At 40.9% G+C, this 20349-nt stretch overlaps 1 protein-coding gene across 2 annotated transcripts in view; it reads left to right on the top strand.

Moving 5' to 3' along the window:
- The window catches only part of LOC141006338 (astrotactin-2-like), a 301384-nt gene that overhangs the window by 208955 nt on the left and 72080 nt on the right, over positions 1–20349 (top strand). For both annotated transcript variants that reach the window (XM_073478512.1, XM_073478513.1), the window contains one exon: positions 54–242. In XM_073478512.1, coding sequence (XP_073334613.1) covers positions 54–242 — 189 coding nt within the window. The remainder of the gene's footprint in view (positions 1–53; positions 243–20349) is intronic.

The raw sequence follows: 20349 nt of genomic DNA, 5'->3' as shown, positions 1-20349 counted from the left end.
TCACAGACGATATATATTATACATTATATTGACAGCTATTTTCTCCTCTCCAGGTGTGTGCAGGAGTATAAACTGGCAGGAGATGGCCGCTCCTGCCTCCTGCAGTCAGACAACTGTGAGGGGCCAAAATGCCCAAGGCAGGATGTCCACTTCAATGACACCCTGTTTGGTGAGATGCTGCATGGATACAACAACAAAACCCAGCAAGTCAACTTGGGACAGATATTCCAAATGACCTTCCGGTAAATAGTGTACAATCACACACGTTTGCACTTACACTTGCACGCATTCAGAAATGATTTAAATCAAAAAATGAAAAGCACATTTTCTTGTTGTTAGATCCCTTTATATTTAGAATCTTATGTTGCAAATCCTTTTTTCTTTCTGTTCTTTTGTCTTTTTGTCTCTTTTTTGAGAAGTTTTATTTCAGCATGTCCATCTACTGGTGTATATTACACTAACAACCTCGCTTTGAGACCTGATCTGCACCTCAACTGTTAAGATTTTTCTGCGTCTCCGAAGACGCATCATCAGGAGCAGCGGTCGTCTTTTATCAGTCGGGGGTTGCGGGAGAGATAGACAGGCTTGAGATCTCAGTGGAGCAGCTCTGAGAACCAGCAGTCAGGGTTTTTGCCGTCTTGTTGCTGCATCTGTGTTTGCACAGATGTGTGTGTGTGTGTGTGTGTGTGTGTGTGTGTGTGTGTGTGTGTGTGTGTGTGTGTGTGTGTGTGTGTGTGTGTGTGTGTGTGTGTGTGTGTGTGAGAGAGAGAGAGGGATGAGAGACTGATGGTTGAGTGAGGATTGAGACTTATCCCATGGCAGTTCTCCCTAAACTGTCAGTCCTCCGAAAAACCTGGCTCACTCTGATAAGTCACATGCTGTTTGTGGTGAAATGCTCCTGTAATCACAGAGAGATGATGGGGGTCTATCTATGCACAAATACAGTACAAACAGAAATACAGCCTATATCTCGCTTTCTCTGTGCCGGCCTTTTATTTACTCACTCACTCACTCACTCACACACACACACACACACACACACACGCGCGAACAATTCATCGACCACTTATCTAGTAACCATGAAATGCTTTTCATCTGTTCTGCCCTATAGGCCACGATAGTCCCGCTCGGTTACACACAGCCACATGATCTGTCTAGGTTCTGAGGGTGGTGTATTGTTCTGATTCCTGTAGCATACTTAGCACATTCATGAGAGAACAAATAAACGATTTTTTCCCTGAAATTATTTGCATTAATGAACATTAAAATCATTTGGGAGGCTCAGATTTCATTTAAATGTGGGTGTAATTAAATTATACACTATAGAGATCTCCCACAAAGGGGATTGGTACGTGTTTTTTCGAAAGTGCTGCACCAATGCTTTTGTCATGAGGAAGTCCATATTTTCGAATCAAAGGAGCGACAAAAAATGTAATGCGAGTGATGTAAGATCGCTCTTTGAATCCATTTGAAAGCTGCCTTTGTGAAGTCCTCTCTCAGAAATAACAGACTGTAATTCCACATATTTCTCAAAGTCGTCAGCGTTGAACGTTCATAATCCACAGCGCGGTGTATGACAAGTGTATGAAAAGGCACTTCTGCCTCAGTGTTATTTTATTCTCAATCTCCATCTTTCAGATGAAGTAGTTCTAAATGACATTCAGACGAGTGTATTTGAGATTGAACAGTCCACAATTGTGTCTTCGTCTGTCCTTGAAGATGCCTTTGGGATGTGGACGCCCGAAACTACCCACGTAGGAGGCATCTGGCTGCTGCAAGTTGATGTTAAAAAATGGCTGATAATCATTCTTATACTGTAAAATCAGGTGTTATTTGCATAAGAAGGGAACACTGGTATAAATGTGTTTTGTCATGCATTAGATAGATTTCAACCACTTGAGAATGCTGTTTAACATATCTGACTAGTCTTTGCATGGGTTTGCATGGGAACCCCACATTGTTAGGGAAGACATGTCGGAGCTGTGACTTAAATAAAGAGCTGTAGTATTTAGAGGGGATTACCAACTTCGATCACCTAAAGAGCTACGAGCTAAAGGGAGTTTAAAATCCATCGTAAGAGTTTTTGTAGGAATGACTGACACATCCACAGCCTTTTTATGGACTAAGACCCCCATGTTCCCAAAGCTAAACCACTTGGGGACTACCCTTTAATGCACCAGACATGGCACAGTTTGACAGATAAAACAAAGGCACAGGTTGAGGATTTTTAAAACCAGGGGAAGCAGACAGTCTTGATCCATTCGCCCCGAAGCAGTGGAGAGCACAGTGGGTCTCTTGCCTCCAGACTCTACACACTGGGTTACATCAAGCTATGGCCAGTAAAGGGATTTGCTCACAAGCCAGCAGGACTGCGGTGGGGTTATACATACGACAGGTTTAAACCAGTCAAACACCTTGGCAGCCCCTGAGACGCACTAGACAAGCAATGAAAGATCTGAGAATATCTTTATAAGGGGTACAAGAACATAGAGTGCATGGCCGCTTGGGGAAAAAGATCCCAAATCTGTTTAGTTTATTGAAGCGTTTATTCACAGATATGTTTGTGCCCCAGCTGTTTTCAACATGAAAAAGTTGTCACGAAAAAAATAAGTGTATATCAGCCAGTAAAAACAGTGGGGAAAAACTCAGAAGTGCCTCACATATCCATTTCGGTTGGTCGTCAAACTTTGGTCTAGCCTAGAAGCATTTAGCGAGGTTTCATCGGATCCAGACAGAGACAGAATCTCTCTGATCCGTCCACTCTTTGGTTGAAGACAAACTTGCTTTTAACGACGCGTTCAGGTACGGATAAGGACTAGCTTGCATACCCTGTGCCGTTTGCAGCGTTGGTTGTGCACACCCTAAGAAACTAACGACAGGCTGACGCAACATGCAATAAGCACATGAATGGTAGGGGGGTGTAGCGCCAGTATGGGGATGAGACACTCAACTTCACTTTACTTATATCACAACTGAAAAGATACTGCTTGGATTTGTCCGAGGTCACCAATCAAAAGAGTGCATAAGAATGCTGTGATTGTGCACTACAAAGATTTCAATAGATTTACTTTGGCTGGAATACAGCTCTGTCTGAGAGCATTTATTTGTCTGCTAGACTTCACGTAAAAATTGCAACAGTGCTTATAACCTTCATAGCGAGATTTGCAAAAGTTGGACTCTACGCACAATCTCAAGGTAACTGCAGTGAAATGCACTCTGTAAACCTTTTATCAAAAAGGCACTATCTTCTCTTACTGCACGCCAGGTTGAGGTTTAATGACCACATAACTACAGGATGTGTTTTCTTCTCTGTGGTACACTTACACCTTCAGAGATTTTTCTGCAAAATACAGTCCAGCTAAACGTTCTCTCCTCCACCTCAACCGTCATTTTATTACACCTGTTCAATCTGCACCTGCTCCCGGAAGCTAGAAAAATTTCCATGCTAATTGCGAGATGCAGTCTCAGCCGCACTTATCACGTTCCCCGCAGTTAGTGGCACACTTGACTGATTACACGCAGATGACAGGCAAAGTGCACTTCCAGAATGACGTGCCTCTTCGGATAAATAACACATGTGTCTCCGGGTGCAGAGGGCGCCTGCAACGAAGCGCAAAGAGCATTTATGCAAACCGACCTATCTGTATGTAGCCAAGCAGCGATCGGAGAGTTGAAGTAAAGAAAGAAAGAAGTTACTCTGTGAATCCTCAATTGAACTGAAGACCAAATTAGCGAAAATAACGGCTTTGTTTATTGTTTCCTTGTAGGGATTTTGGATAGTATGCGCCAACGGGGTGTTTCCTTCTATTATGGGCTTGATCAACTTTACTCCGGTTAACATTTTGAAAGTCTTGAGCTTTTCTTCATTCCAAGTCAGACAAGCTAAGCACACAGGAGTATTAGACTTGACTCCCAGTGCCTCTAATTAAACATGTGTATTACTGCATGTCATCTCACCAAAGTGCTCATTCTGCCTCTCAAATCCTCTTGTGTCTTTTGTCAAAAGAACAATAGCTTTGTCTTCTGATTGACTCGCTCCCATAAGATTCTACTTCACACTCGGTACATGCACTCTCTCTCTCTCTCTCTCTCTCTCTATATATATATATATATGTATATATATATATATATATATATGTGTATATCTATATATATATATATATATATATATATATATATATATATAGATATAGATATAGATATATAGATATAGATATAGATATAGATATAGATATATAGATATATATATATCTATTGATGGCGATATGTAACAGTTTTTATTCTCCTCATTTTTCTCCACGTTCCTTCGTGCCAGCTTTGATATGCAGATGCGAGTTTCATCCCACAGCCCCGCACACCTCTGTTTCTACTGATTCCCTCTCTGCCTCTCACGCCAACCTGCTCCCTTTACATCGGAGGCTCAAAGTGAAATATCAGATGATTGAGATGAATTGTATGATTTGAGTCACAGCACGGCAGGTAGTGTTTTAATATATAATATTGCCTGTGATTTATGACTGCTTAGCATACATTTTGCTTTAAATTGATCTCACTTTGCTCAGCCAAACTCCAAGTGGACACGGGGAGTGAATCTTGCAAATTGGCGTCATGAAATTACAGATAATACAATGTCACGCAAGCACGCATTCACATTATAAAGCTACATGTGTTGATGTGAACGTTACGGCTGAGAACAATCCCATTATAATGTGATTGCGGTGTTGCTACATGTAGATATGAAAACAGAATCCAACCAACAGATGATGTAAATGTAGTTATCTGGTCTCCATTTAAACATTTTCTTTCAGTGAACTGACAGCAGATGCAGGCTAATTACAAGCTTTTTTTTTTTTTTTTTAAAGCACTTTATATCCCTCAGATATTTAAATGCTCTCCATCCAATTTTCAAATCAGATGACGAAAAACACTTATTTCTCCCACGGCCCCGTCCCTTTTATTTATAGTCTAGTCCTTTGTGCTTCAGTATGTACAGTAATAACATCTTGCCACTCATGGACGTGCACACACACACACACACACACACACACACACACTACGGACTGCACAAACCAAATGACTATGGTTGAAGAGAAGAGGATGTGGGGTGCTGGGGCAGTGATGATGGCCATCTATCAGTCCTGAAGAGTACATTTTTGGCCCCTGTCACATGAATCACCACATCCATCTGACACACACACGTACACACACACAAACACACACACACACACACACACACACACACACACAAAGAAGTGTATGCACATACAGTATGGAATCCCCTATATGAGGATTTAAATTGTAAATGCAGAAAAAGCACATAGCCAACATTTCAACAGTAATGCTCATTATACCTGAGAGACACAAGTAACCACACACATGTACACGCAGTACACTGTCTAGCTGATGCACTCAGTAGCATGCAGTGGAGGAACAATTACAAAAGACTGGTTCCTCCAAGGTCAGGCAAATTTGAACTGCTGACCTGCCCACAGTAAAGGTGACAGAGCCCAATCAGAAATAGTCCCCTTGGAAAATCCGCCTGAAGCAGACGTGCATTCAGTTATTAGTTCTAGAACAAAAAGAACCTGAGGACAAAAGTGTGTGTATCTTTTGGACATTTGATTTTTTATTTTAGTATTAAAAAGCAAAAAAACAAGTGGTGGTTTTGATTTTTTATTTTTTTTTTAATACAAAAATAATAATTATATTATTAAAAATCTCTCTTTCATTATCGAAATGGGATGAGTGAAATACAAAAAAAAGTTTTGATTTTCATTTTGTATTCAGTATAGTTTACTTAGTGCAACAAAAATGAAAACAAAATCAGGATAACACAGAAAAAACAGAAAAAAGGAAAAATGGTTTTCTTATGGTTTTGTTTTTTTTCATTTCTGAGACCAGAAAAAAATACTCTTCCTACAATCTCCACATGATCAGAGCTGATTGTGTCCTCATGGATCCACTTGGTTATTTGACATACTGAGACCAGCTGCAGAAGAGAACCCGACCCAAATCATATAATTATAATTGCTTTTGGTAACTAATACAATTGCATTACTATTTACTGAAATGCCATAAGGAGGAACAAGCCCTCTTACTGTTTGTTTTTGTAACGTCGCTCCGGATAAATATTTTATCACACACAGCACTCCAGAGTCCTTTATGAATCATGTGTTCATCTTTTGATGGACAGCCACACTGCCCTTATTATTCCCCTTCTCACCAAACAATTAAATTGCAAGAGTGAACCACAGCGAGCAGCAACTAGAAGTTTGGCTTGAGACAAATGAGAAGGCGTGGTTGAAGAGGAGAAGAAGAAAAGACGTTTCACCCGCTTTGTCACTCTGGTGCCGAGCGACGCTTTTCACAAAAAGGAAAAGATACAGTAAGAAAGAAAAACGAGACAAAACCGCTTTTGATAGGCACACTCCTCGTCGCCGCTCACCTCGCAAACGAAGAAGACACCACAACATGAATAATTTGTGAGTCTGGCAGCCCACAAGGCTCGCAGGCATAATCATAGCCACATTTCCATGTTCCTCTGTAATTTTCAGTAATTATCTCCTTGGTGCACATGCGGTAGCTTCGACTAGGTAGTTGAGTCAACAAACATTATAAGGCAATTTCTTTCCACATAATGAGTAGCCATGAGACGGCGAGCCCAGACTGGTGAGGTGAAGGGTTAAGCTGCTCAAGGTTGATGAGAACTCTTCGTAATCCTCTCCCTAAAATAAGTCGTGTGCTTGCTCTTTTTTTTTTTTTTCAAAGCTCCGGATATTTAATTTAGCGTTTACCTTTTTATTGCTTCCTGTGAATGTGTGTGTGGGTGTGTGGGGCAGACCTACAGTATGTCTTTCACATCAGATACTCAGCTAATAATATCGCATATGTAAATTCATAATCAACTAAATGCCAAACACACGAGAGTGGTGGCTTTTTCATAGATTATGTATGGATACTTAATGTGTTTGGCTTGTTGACACAACAAATTACTGCTACTCCAGGCTGCAACACTGACAACAAGGACATTATGCCTACTTGCTAATTCATCGCAGTGGGCATAGATTAAAGGGTCACTCCACCATTTTTATGCATGAAGGTCACTCTACTAATACCACTCAAGCTGTTGTATAGTATAATCGTCTGGAGGGTCTCGAGTTTTCTTTAGCTGAGTTAACCCCTAATGGTGTCATCGGTGTTATCTTAGACTTGGAGTCTATACTTTTTTTTAATAGAAAGCCTGCGTTACAAAGTGGGTTCGTGACATCTGAAAAACGGACTGTTTACTAGGCTGGGAGGTTCTATTAAAAAGATGCTATCAAGTTGCAGTATGGGAAGTGTAGTTAAACCTGCAATCTGGAGAGAGAAAAGCCTCTTAATGCAGCTGTAAAAGCACGCAGAGTGTATTGCAGTGGGAATGCTTGGAGGGACCGGACCGCATCTGGAGGTGGTCGAGTCTAATATGCAATCTACACAGTTTGCTATCTACACATCCTAGATAGCCTCTTAGCATTATCTACAGCCAACCGCAGAAAAAGCTACAGGTAATTCCTTCCAAGAGAGCAGAAGTACATCATAAGAAAGCTTATTAAAGGGGCTCTATGTAACAATTTGTAGCAATCTACGTGCATTAATCACTTTTTTATTGGCCATATGTGAGCGGATTGTGACATTGTGACATGAAAAATGAGATCTTCCCTGTCTCTCTCGGTTTGCCTATACAAGCCTGTGGATGATTTGTTTATTGCTGCTGGACTGTGGATTTCTTTGTAAAGGACTTTGGTCGGATTTTTCGCATCAGGCAAAATGTGACGTGAGATGTGACTTCATGCACGTTCTCGAGTGCCTCGTCTCAGTGCCCCTCTCTCCGCTCCGCTGACAGAGAGCAACATAAAAACAAAGTTCAACAGATCCCCTTCAAGACCAACATGTAAATTCATTAACAATGACCTCATGATCAGATGTCATTGTGAAGATACAGTAACATACACCCAATACAAATGTATGTAATCAAGGTCTAAAATTCAGGTTATCTCAGCCTCTGTTGATCATTATTGTCAAGTCTTTATTTTTCTTTTTTTTTCATCTGGCTCTTGCCCATTAGCTTCCACTTCCAAGTGTTTGGTAGTCTCTAATAGTGTTGTATAATAGTATTTATAGTATCTATAAATATCGATGTTGAATATTTGAAACAGTTTCTCTCCAACTGTGAGTCACATCGCGGCAGTGTCCACATAGGCCCGCCTCCTCACACTCCTCTGACTTGTTATATTTATCTTTTAATTAAAAAAAAGGAAATGTAAAAAATGTATGCCCTCAATGTTGCGTCAGTGTTTCCCAGCAGCATCCAATACTGATATTTTTGAAGTTCAAATTTCAGTATCATGACACGAGTCCCTAACTTTATAACTAACTTGGAGTGCAATTTTAAATCGCTTTATTATTCTATTTTCATTTTTCTACCCAGTATGTTTTTATTACTTCTACATGTGTTTTTTAAACACGCACAGTATCCAAAGAAATAAAGGCATCAAGTCCTAACACTTGCCAACGGGGGGTCTTGATTTCCTTTGATGGTGGCTTCCTCAGCTGCATAAGTCTCATTTACACTGGGAAAGCTTGAGACATGTTCCCATCACTTTTTAAAAAATGTTCTGAAGACTAGTGTTGCACCATGAAATGTTAACAAACAAATAAGAACACTTTGCTCTCCATCAGCACCTGCTGTTAAAACTGGCTGCTGCTGCTTCTAGTGTAAAACGTGATGAAATTCTAACCAGGGATGTAACATGGAAAGTTGCAGGAAAACAGTTATTATTCATTGGACAATGGATGTGATCAGCATACTGTTATATCAGCATACATAATATCACGTATCCAGACTATCTACATTGACACACACAATCTTCCCATGACATTGCCCTAAATTTCATATGTCAAAGACCGTTGAATTTGTTTGTTTTTTTTCATCTAAGCTTCTCTGTTCCCACCACTTTTCGACACAAAGAGACATCCTCGCTTGGCTTAATTTCTTTGGAAAATGCAACACTCGCGTTACTTGTTATACATGTGTTACTTCATGCACCGGCAAGCCTTGTGTCAGGTGGAGCAATAACTGAGTGTTGAGGCTTCTCCTTGATCTACCGCGGGTTGGATTGTACCTTATTAGTACGTCATTTTAAACAGCAGCATCTGCCAAATGAATAATTATAAATGTAAATTAGTTAACTCTCGCATATTTGATTAATTAATTTACAGACTTGGTGCTCACATGTTAACAGCAAACTTGTAACAAAGAAAAATGTGTCTTTTCTTACTGCAGCAGTTGAAAGTTTGGCCCTTGTTCACAAACTGACGTCTTTGCAGAATTTAGCAAATAGGATGCACGTGTAAAAGGGGGCTCTGAAAGCCTCGGTGATTCCTACATCTTGGTGACTTAGTAGACATAAGGTGAGCACGTTGGGGAGATTGCGGAGGCTTTGCATGTGTGTGTGCTCAGACGTTTGAGTGGGCTTGTGTTTACCTTTGTGTGGGTTCGTGTTTGCCGGTGTGAGTCAGCGCACATGCATACGTGAAGCGTGATCATTCCTGAGGCAGCCACACTCTGCCCAATAACTCACAAGCCAAGGCAGGACCTAATAGACCCTAGCCTAATATCAGCTAATGTCAGAAAGGCTTAGAGCTGACTACCTGCTGTTTGACTGGAGAGAGCGAGAAAGAGAGAGAGAGATAGGGAGAGAGGAAGGATGAGAGAGAGGCGGATTGGTGGAGGCAGCGATAAGGGTTGAGACGGAAAATGAATAGGGAACTAAATAGAAAGAGAAAAAGCTCAATCAAAAGAGTAATGTGGAGAAAAGGGGTGGTGAGCAAGACACTAGGAAAGAGCAAGTGCAAGGGAAAAGCAAAAGAGGAAAGGAACAGATAGAGGATCGGCACCAAATGATGCTTTTTGAAGCGTGCTGAACTGTGCACACAGGTGTAGTTCAGCCATGCAGGAGAGCCGATGGATGCAAGCCAAGAAGTCAAACAAGTACCATTCTGTGTTAACCCTTAAAGTCTACTATATATTGACAGCAAGTATTATTTTCCCTCATGATGTCTGCTGGCATTAAAAGTATGTATTTTCAGTGCAAAAACTGTATTTAACCAGTCAACCAAAGTACACATGGCCATTAAAGTGTGGTTCTCTTTGTTGATCGTAGGAGCTACTGTAAGCACCCAGGCACTGTGGTACTAACAATCTTAAAATCCCACTTAAAGAGACTGCACATGGAGATAAGTCCTTGTCTCTTTACTGTCTATCCACCATTTCATAATTATTTGAGCTATGAATTATATCCATGATGGATAAAGATCTGTATTGACTGTTTTTTTTGCAAACCCTATTTGTTTTCATAACTGAATAAACCGAATAAACAAACTGACCTTAAAGGACAATACCATTTAATTCTGTTTTTACTTTGTTTATATTTGGCGGACCCTGCCACCTTTTCTAGCTTCAAACAGTGTTCTGGGGACCTTATTTTCCTCTCAGAACAGCTTGTTTATTCAGTTATGGAAAAGATAAATATTTCTGAGTTTGTATTATTACCTCATTTAATATTTTCTTCAATTTGATTTCCTCCGAAACTACATAGCGCCCTTTTAAAGAAATAACATTTCTAGATATTTTGATATCAAGACAAGGCGAGGATCCTGCTAAGAAGACTGACAGATGCCCTTGTTGACACGCAAGCTCATTCTATCTCATACATCTGAAAAAAAGCTTTCTGTCAATCAGAATGATGTTTGTTGCCAAGCAAGTTTGCCTTGGTATATTGGTGCATTATGGCCGCAGTAAACAAGTGAGAAAAAGAAAAGGTAAACAGGTACAGTAGGTTAAGGCCACATTATGTAACTTTGTTTACCTGTAAAATAACAGCTTCAAAATCATGTTGATGGTACAGTGTCTTGTAATAGGGTGAATGGTGTCTCTGTCTCAGTCAATCCACCCCCCCTATCGCTTGTTTCTGCACTATGTAACTTCAGTGAGAGGGTAGGATCACAGCGTTACATACATGTTTACTTCAAGATGCAAAATATTGTTATAACGCGATGAGTTTTGTTTGTAGTTAGCACCTACAGACCTGGGGTTTGTAAGTACGACAGAAACTGTGCGGGGCGCCAAATCACACAACATCCCGATTTCTACATACTGTTGCTTTAAGAATCTTAAAAGAAAGTAGAAAATTGACAACAAAAAATGTAAAATGTACTTGCTTAAAAGCTGACAGAGTTGTAAAGTGTTTAAAATGAAGAGGATGGATGGTTCAAATGGTCACGGTACAAATAATATAAGAATATGTGCACTGAAGATTTGTGTTGGTGTAATGTGTCAGGTTGGATATGGAGACTTTAATGTAACATGTAGACTCCAGAGTGCAGGATGAGAGTCAGTGCTAGTGAGGGTCGGAGGCCTTGTCTCGTGAGGGCATCTGATGGAAAGAAGCTGTTCTTGTGGAGTGAGGTTTTTTTTTTCTCTTGATGGACCTCAGTCTCCTGTCTGGGGTGGGTGGGGTCAGCCACAATCTTTCCATCTTTTTTCTATAAAGCCACATTCACAGATTATTTGGTATGTCATGTTTTTAATTTTTTTTTTAAATTGATTTCTAGATGACCCACCTGATCTTGAGAAAGGGATCACTCTTCTCTCCTGTGCAAATCTTGAGACATCATTGCCATTTTGTTAAACCAGATGCTGTTGTTCCAGAACAAAAAGGTAAAATGTTGTGAAGTCAGAGACACCCCTTTGTCCGTGTGGTTCCTTTTTGGCCTTCATCCTGAAAAGCAATTGGAGTGAGTGAGTTCTGAACACAGTGCAACTTTATCACCATTGTATTACTCCCAGTACAGAGCAGAGGTGTTTTCTAAAGTGCTTTCTGAAACTCTTTTTTTCTGTGACAGCGTTTGCCACCTGTGGTCCTGAAGTACTTCCACATCATCTTGTTCAAAGAAAGGCCCATAATTCATCTTTAAAATGAAAGGGTTTTTTTCTTCTTTTTTTTGGATTTAACAACCTCTTCACGTAGAGACTTTGCAATTACCCAGAAAAATTTGACGCCGTATTCAATTTATCCTGTGCATGTTTTCTTCAGCAAATCCCTTCCAAGCCTCTCTCTGAAACCTTTACCTTAAGTTCTACATTTCTGTTTCACATAAATTATGCTTTCAGGAGACAAGGACAATGATGCTGTATATTTAATTAGCAAAGCCGGTGATGCCGCTGTGCACTCGTGCTGGACTGATAAAATCACTTGCACGTGCGGCAGCCAGCGAATCAATAGTGGACTGGAGGGTGAAAAATGAGAATATGCATCCCTCAGCCTCAGAAGGTGATGGAGTTGCCTCACGGGGGGGGAAGCTAACAATGCCAGCTCTCCAAAATGGCTTCAGCCGCCTCACACTTTCATTGAAGGAAAACCCGCATGGAGTAATTTGTGGAGCAGGGCTAAATCCCGAATTAGTGGCTTGATGTTTTTAGTATTGATTAATGAACTACTGCTGCAGCTGTGAACTGCGGGGCGGCAGGACTTGTAATTTTGTATCCCCTCCTCGACTGCTATCTGTCTTAACTCTTCCCTTCCCTCATCCCTCTCTTCTCTCCCCATCTCTCTCTTGCCCTGCTTTCCCGAGATTGTTGCCTTATGCTGTAAATTTACCACCCATAAATAATTCATATATATCAATTCGTAAATAGATGGCAGCTCCGAGCCATTTTCAGTTTTATTCAACTGTAAGAAGTTTGCCACGCTGAGTATTCGCCCACATTCACCTCTCGCAAGGCCATACTATAAAGCAGTTAATTACCACTCCTGTGATGTGATTTCCAGAGCCCGCCTTTCAAGATGGGACTACAAAAAAACACCTCTGCTTCAGTTAGTCATATCACTTTGGCAGACAGAATACAAGATAACATAATAACACTTAATCACGCCTTCATGTCAGTCATACCGCTCTGTAATTACACTGTAAAATAAAAGAACACAAAGACCGCCTCTCTGTCTTCGCCCATTACCGACGATCAAAAACAAGACGGCAGCGGCGGGGAATATTTCTGACGAGACTCCCAAATGTCCTTTGTGTATCTTTTCAGTATCAAGATGGCAGAAAATATGCCAGGCCTTGATAGAAAGCTGTCCTTCTTTGAGAAGATAAAAGATGTCGGCTTAAGTGATGGACGCGCACGCTCACACACTTGCTTAAGTAAACCCACGCAAGTAAATACATGTGTGCGTCAAGGTCTCCTATCAAGGTTTCAGAGCTGCTTCTTCTTTTATGCTAGTTTTATTGGACTTGGTGAAATCTGAAGATGCGGCATATTCGTTTGTCTTCATCAAAAATACACAAAAACAAATTATTCCGTGTCTCCTTTGACTGCCTGTTTGTCAGAATAGAGGATGATCAATGGTTGCGCCAAGTAAGGAACGATAACCTCCCCTTTGTCCTCTATCATATTCTTGGAAGTGCTGTTCCGGTTTTATGGTGATGACGTGAGAACCTGTCAGGAGTTTTCACCGCTCGTGCTGTCTGTGCATGAGTGAGTAAGAAAAAGAGTGAGACGGAGAAAGACAGAAGTTTATTCGGACGGATAGACACAATTGGGGGGGCGGGTTAGAGAAAGTGGAAGGAGGTGCAAGTGGAATAATAAAAAGTCGAAAAGCAGTGGCTCTAATCAGTTCCACAACTAGCTGGCCTGCATGCTCCCTCACTCTGCATTACCAAGCTTCATCTCTATGGTAATGCTCCCGGCCACCAGAGCTCATTTCCACAATTTCCTAAGGCAGGCCAACAGAGATATCAGTGTACAAAAAAAAAAGGTCCGTGTACACTCATGTTGTATTTCAATTGTACGCACGACCCAGGGGAATAAAAGTGAGGTTGAGTGGTTTTTGTGCATTTGTGTGAGTGTCTAAAGGGGAGGGAAAGTGACAAAAACACGAGTAATGTAATATTGTACAAGAAGAATCGCACTTGTAACACTTGTCATTTCATCCTACTCAACACGTCTCTGTATCCCTGCACAGAGGAATATTTTAAACCCTAGTTTTAACTGGTTAAATTGAATTCTATGGTATCTGACATAGGCCGTTTGAATAGTGGACAAAGCTTCCAGGTCTGAAATGTAAAGCCAAGGCGGAAGTGCCTTAAACCTGTTACCATTCCTGCAAATGTATTTAAAGCTAACTTAGAAAGTCCATCCCAGTCTAGCCCAAAGTAAATTCGAAGCTGTTGTTGAACCATTTGGCGTACAGACATGGTTTTGGGCTTTTTTAAAAAGATTACAGTCTGGCTCTGTAAGTGCTTCTGTCATTAATCTCTGTGTCAGTCATTCGGGGACTTGCACGTTAAGTGGCTCAGGAGAGAAGATTTGAAGCAAGGAGGGGGTCTCCTGTCTATGAAGTCACTCGTTGGCTGTTGCAGGCCACATGTCGGGCATACAAGCTCCTCACTGGTCAAATGAAGTGTCAATCAATAGGCCAGAGGTTGGCAGCCATCATTAGGTAACTCTGTATTGCAGTTTAATGGCGTTTTGCTTTCAAATAGTGATTTTGACAGATTAAAGCATAATAAATAATCTGCAAACACAGTTCGGCGCTATTTCGTAGCCATTTATGCATAGAACACTGTGTTTATTGGACAGAACATTTACTTAATAGATCTACTGGACATTTTAGGAAAAAGAGAAGACAGCTTACGTTGAATTTTTTATACACTATTGAAACAACCAGACTCATCATTAGTGAGTTGCCAATAGTTTATACATGCTTGTTTGTCGAAAAGTTTGTTTTATTGTTGGTTGATCGTACCTGCCTGATGTGGTTTTGTCTTGAAATGGTTGCATGAACGGAATCTCAAGAAACTGAACTATTTGCTTACCTTGATTGGCAAACCAGTGCATGCCGTCGGCTGGTCAGCAGGGGGCTACTCCAATGGTTTCAAAAAGACGTGCCATTGTATGTAAGCCTATGAAAAAAATGACCCCACTACTTACTTATTTATTACCGTAGTAAACAGTCCTAACAAGTTTATCGTCTCAATCACTAGTTTTGCAAGTCTTCTTTAATACAACATGATGTTGATTTGTAAATTATTGTCCCATTTAGAGTAAAATGGACGATAAAGCAGGTTATGCTTTAGGGTGTGGCTAGCTTGTGATTGATAGGACACTACCACGGTGTGCACACAAACCAACGGGTGACATTCATCTGGGTTTACACTTGGCATCTGACAGTCACCACGTTAATGACCATTGATTTCATTTTGGCTGGGCAGCGTCCTGCTATTTATGTATTAGTCCATTGTCTACTGTGAAGCTCGCATGCAAACACAAATATGCATGCACACACTCACTCTTGTACACAAACACAAACTCCACTGTGTACTCTCCATCAGAGGCTGTTTCACTGACAGCATCGCCTCCCAAGCCTAATCAATATTGGCCATGAAAAGTCACCAGATCTCCTCCTCTCAGTGGAATCATTCATCAGCCGAGTGGGGCCGCAGCTATGATAAGAGATCGTAACACAAGTCTCAAGGTAAACATCCCTGATTGTTTTATTACGCCAGGAATTAGCCTGTTTTCGGATGCTGTCCTTTAATAACTATTTAATCCATCATCTGGGTGCCTGTGCCCTGCGTGACACCGGGTGCTTTATCTTTGTTATGACTCATCCGACGGGGCCCACTCGCACCAAGCGTTTATTCAAATAACAGATATTACAGCTATTAAGCATATTACATGCAATTGGATCGGCTACACACCCCAGCTCTCATAAATCTTTGATTGTGCAGTCCAACAAATTGGTGGATAGCTCTCAAGGGCAAGTGTGGCAAGACTTTCAAAGCAACGTTAGGAAAGCGACCAGCAGAGAGTCGCCAGGATTGATTGATAATGTGGTAGGAAACATTAAATGTTTAATTCATGATTATATCACTTGATGACTATGATTCAGCTGTATTCATTTCATTATGAATGTAAATGACTTACATTTGAAATTTTGTTCCCTCTTCCTTTTATCCCTGAAGAGCTGGTTCACCCAACTTGGGCGTTTGCCAGGGACTACTTTTTCAGTCCACCAAGTCCTCGAGAGTAAACTGAATATTGTTCCTGGAAAGACACAAATACAATTTAGTTCATCTTGATGGTGTTTGGGTTGTAATACAGACAGAAATCTCAGAGATCGATGTCTAAAAACCTTGACTATAAATATAAAAAAACTGGGTGGATACCACTTGAGGTACGGAAAATGATGTTTGTTGGTGAAGCAAAAGTTTAAATAATTGAGTAATATAATAAAGTAATAGCAACATTTTGAGATTTTGACGTAGCTACACAGCTTGTGTATTCCACGCTGCCAGTTGGCCTTTGCATGATGCTCAGCAATAATAACTTGGATTCGAAGTTGAAGTGAACATTCTTGTCTCTATTTTCAGTTTGACTGAGCTGTGGCCATTTTTGGATATTATGTATATTTCGTGGTAGAGAGACAACTGTTCGAAACAAGGCCCTTTTTCCTTTGTCTGTGCTGTCCTTTGTTGCACGCTTCTCTTTCAAATGCTGGGTAATTATCCCTGTTAGGGATGAATCCAAACAGCATGGCAGCCATAGAAATTACAAACAAGCTGTGTCACGCTGGATGTCAAATTTTCTGTTGGTAATTTTCTGGCACTCTTTGTCTGTGGAAGGAGAGGATTGGGAGGAGATCACTGATGCACTGATGAAACTGACCATATGACCATGACTTGTGTTATCCTTTGTAGCTGTGTAATAAAAATATTTTAAGAAATCTTGGTAGAACAGCGAGGGGGTTTTTAACATTTGGAGGATGTAGCGTTGGAGATTGCTTTTCTCATATTTTGTCATTTTGTTGACGCGTCGGCACACACTGTTATGTTTGGTTGTTTTCTTCTACTTCCAGTCAGAAAAAAAATCCGGTCAAGTGCACTTAGATTTTTTTGCCCATAGAGGATGGACATTGCTCAGAAAAATGTTTCTTTTGTCGAGCCAGAAATACATTATCTCCTTCCATATTTCCGGCAAAAGTATTTTCTCTTCCCCTCCTGGTCTTTGTGCATCCACTCCAACACCCTTTCAGCTTACCCAGAATGCTTCTGCCTCCGTAAATTCTTCAAAATAACCCCCCCCCCCTATCTGCGCTGCACTGGCACCCAGTGGCTGCTCACATACAGTTCACAAACACTGTTGTTAGCCTCCAAGGTTACCGAGGGCACAGCACCCCTGTATCTCCAGATCATGATTCAACCCTGCAGTCTCACGCTCGGCTTCTTCCTCACCGTCCCTCCCTTCTCTGTGGTAAACTGCTCACCGCCCTGCCCTGTCCTGACTCTTCGACCCTGCCTCGACTTGGACTCATCTCCCCTCTGGCGCCCTGGTGGCAAAGTAATCATTCCACCTGAGACCCAACTGCAATCACTTCCTGTCTGACAATATCGGAGAACTCGCTCCTCTGCGTCCAGCTCACCTCTGAACTCCAGCTCTGTGCCCAACCCTGACTCATATCCTGTGTGTCTGACACACAAACATGCACAACAGCTAGACATTTGCTGTTCTTGATATGTATAGTATAAAAAAGTAAATAATGTATATATATATAATAAGTATAGTGTATTTTCAAACATGCACCTGTTTTTTCACTGAGCATAATTGCTGACGGATCAACATTTCTAGCAGTTGATGGCGTAACATTTTCTTTTCACACTCCGGACTATCCAGCAAACTGTGATTTATAAAATGTTTTGCTGTCCCACATCAAACAATTTATTTTCCTTTCTCCTGAGTCTGATAGAGCAAAAACAAGACAACCCTCCACATAAAGTGCAGCAACATAAGCACACAGAAATACTGATGTTCCTTGAATGATCCTGACACCAGTCGTCTTTCCTCTGGCACAGATAAAGAGCAGCCTCTAGTGGTGAAGACGGTGACTGAGCTTTTTCTCCTTCCCTCCTGTTCAGTTAGTTATTTATTCATCATTACAGGAAAGTGCAGACTCTATGATTTCACAGACGCTCACAGAATCATAACTTCTGCACGCCGATGGTATTCTTTAATGGGTCATTAACGTGTTTCAGGAGGCAGATCGGTGCTGGATCATTTGACATCATTGTGTAAACGGAGCATGGCATCAAAATTTCTCTTGTTTAGCACTTCATGGTTCTGTATAGTTTGGTCTCTTTTCTCGTATTTCTAGGAGTCTGGCTATCATTCCTGTAATTTGCAAGAAGATCTTACTTTCAATCTTAATTGCTGAGATATGGCGTTTTGTGGACTCATCATAAAACAGCTTTGCAGCAGATTTCATGAGGCATTACACACAAATTCGGCGCCATGATCTAATGTAAACTCGCTCACTTGGAAGTCAAGACAAATGAACAGCAAATTATCATTCAAGCTGTCTTCTGTAAACGTCTATTATTTTCTGAGCAGCTGCCTCACCTTGTTCAGCTTTGACCTAAGAGGGTTACTCATGCTCAATTAGCAGAACAACAGAGCAGTGACTCTGATAATCAGAATATAGCCTTTGTAAGCTTTGCACTCAAGGATTTGTATGTATATTCAATACTCATTTCCTCAGGGGATTAAGGGAGTCTTTGTTAGTGCTTGCATCAGTCCTCAAAGGCAGCTTCTAAATGAGTGAAAAAGAGCATCCCGCAGGGCTTACAGTTTGCTGAAACAGTTAGTTTGTTCAAACCCAGGATGCTCAGTCATCTCTGGAAACTATGGCTGCACAGTATGTACAATTTATTTTCTGAACTGATGGGTCGGCTGTCCCACAATTGTTTTTCTAAAATTGAATTTATAAATGCAGAGTGTGCTTTTCAAACCTGCAGAGCAGGCCTACAATGAGTTTCTGGTCTTTTGATACGATTATTAACTATGGAGTCAACATACTGTATTGTGGATGAAGTCTGCAAAGTCTGAGAACTCATTTCTTACCATTTTAAAATGTAAATTTCAATAACGTGGGATGAATTTAAAAAATTTCATCTGTCAGGACCTTCCAATATTCAGTATACTCTGCAGTTTGCCCTCTAAATGGTCTATGTACTGCTTTTATAACTACGCTTTCAGCTTTCCAAAGCTGAAAGCCAAATGCTTATTATTGGTATTTTTAGTGCCTGGCAGGTAAGTTAACCTTTTCGGCAGATGAGTCAGAATTTTTTAACAGGGTGAAGGAAAATGTGATAGAATAAATATGAAGGAGCCCAGTGGTGGATGTGATTGTCCAATAGTCACTATTGAAAAAGCACCAATAGCCTGTATCGGTGTTGAGATGAGTCTTGAAGTTGTGGAAAATGAACTGAGATGCTTTGAAATGCGCAGTTAAGATGTACCAAGTATGGTTTAATTTATTTGATCAGTGCAATGTGAGGACAGTGTTTCTACACGGACAAAACAGCACAAGAACCAATTACCTCAGGCAATGTTTCCATAAGTGCCTCTCGATATCGGCTACAGTCACAAACTCAGATAAATATACTTACTCAAACAAATGCGTGAACACCTGTTCTCTCACAAGTGACTTGTAGCCTTCATCCCTGTTACAAACTCAGACTGACAGAAACACAAACACTCACAGAAGCACAATTTTCCTAAATTGATTTGTTGACTCATCTGTGCCTAACACCAGAATGCCTGTGATTTGAGCAGGTGTAGCTGGGGGAGATATGCGATGGAAGGAATAAGGGATGCAGAGGGTTACTTGGCCAACATACAGCGAACAGTTATTATAAGGGAAATACTGACAATGATGCCTGGCAATGAACCTCAATAAAAAAACCAATTAGCATGCAAGACCTGACCTACAGTATGCTTCAAGAATCAGATGTATCTGTGTTTGAATTGAAATAGTGCACACAGAGGACAGGAAGAAACATGGAGAATGAGAAGAGGGAGCGAGGAAAAGTAAGAGAGAGCTTTAATATATATGCATGGACTGGGCTTCAAAATTTGTATTCATCCCGCCAGAAATAATTTGTAAAGCTTGTGTTTTGGGAGACTCTCATTCAAATAGGAAGAGTTTTCCACTTGTAGACTCAAGTAGGATAGGAGGTCTGTTTGGCCAGGAGGGAGCCCAGTGTCCACTGCCCTTAATGAACACACATGGGTACTGAATGAAACATGAGTAAATACACAAGTTGGCCAGAGAGGTCCAGAATCACATGTGGTCTGGTGTAGGGGAGGTTGTTAAGTGTGGTACGGCTGTGTGTGTAAGAGGGATTCCTAAACAAGTTTTGTTGGGGAAGTAATGGGCTGGATACCTGGAGAGAGTATAGATTGAACCAGCA

The sequence above is a fragment of the Pagrus major genome, chromosome 12 (genome assembly GCF_040436345.1).
Source record: "Pagrus major chromosome 12, Pma_NU_1.0".
Classification (NCBI taxonomy): Eukaryota; Metazoa; Chordata; class Actinopteri; order Spariformes; family Sparidae; genus Pagrus; species Pagrus major.
The sequence above is the reverse complement of the archived record's forward strand: the minus strand, read 5'-3'. Positions and strand labels throughout refer to the sequence as shown.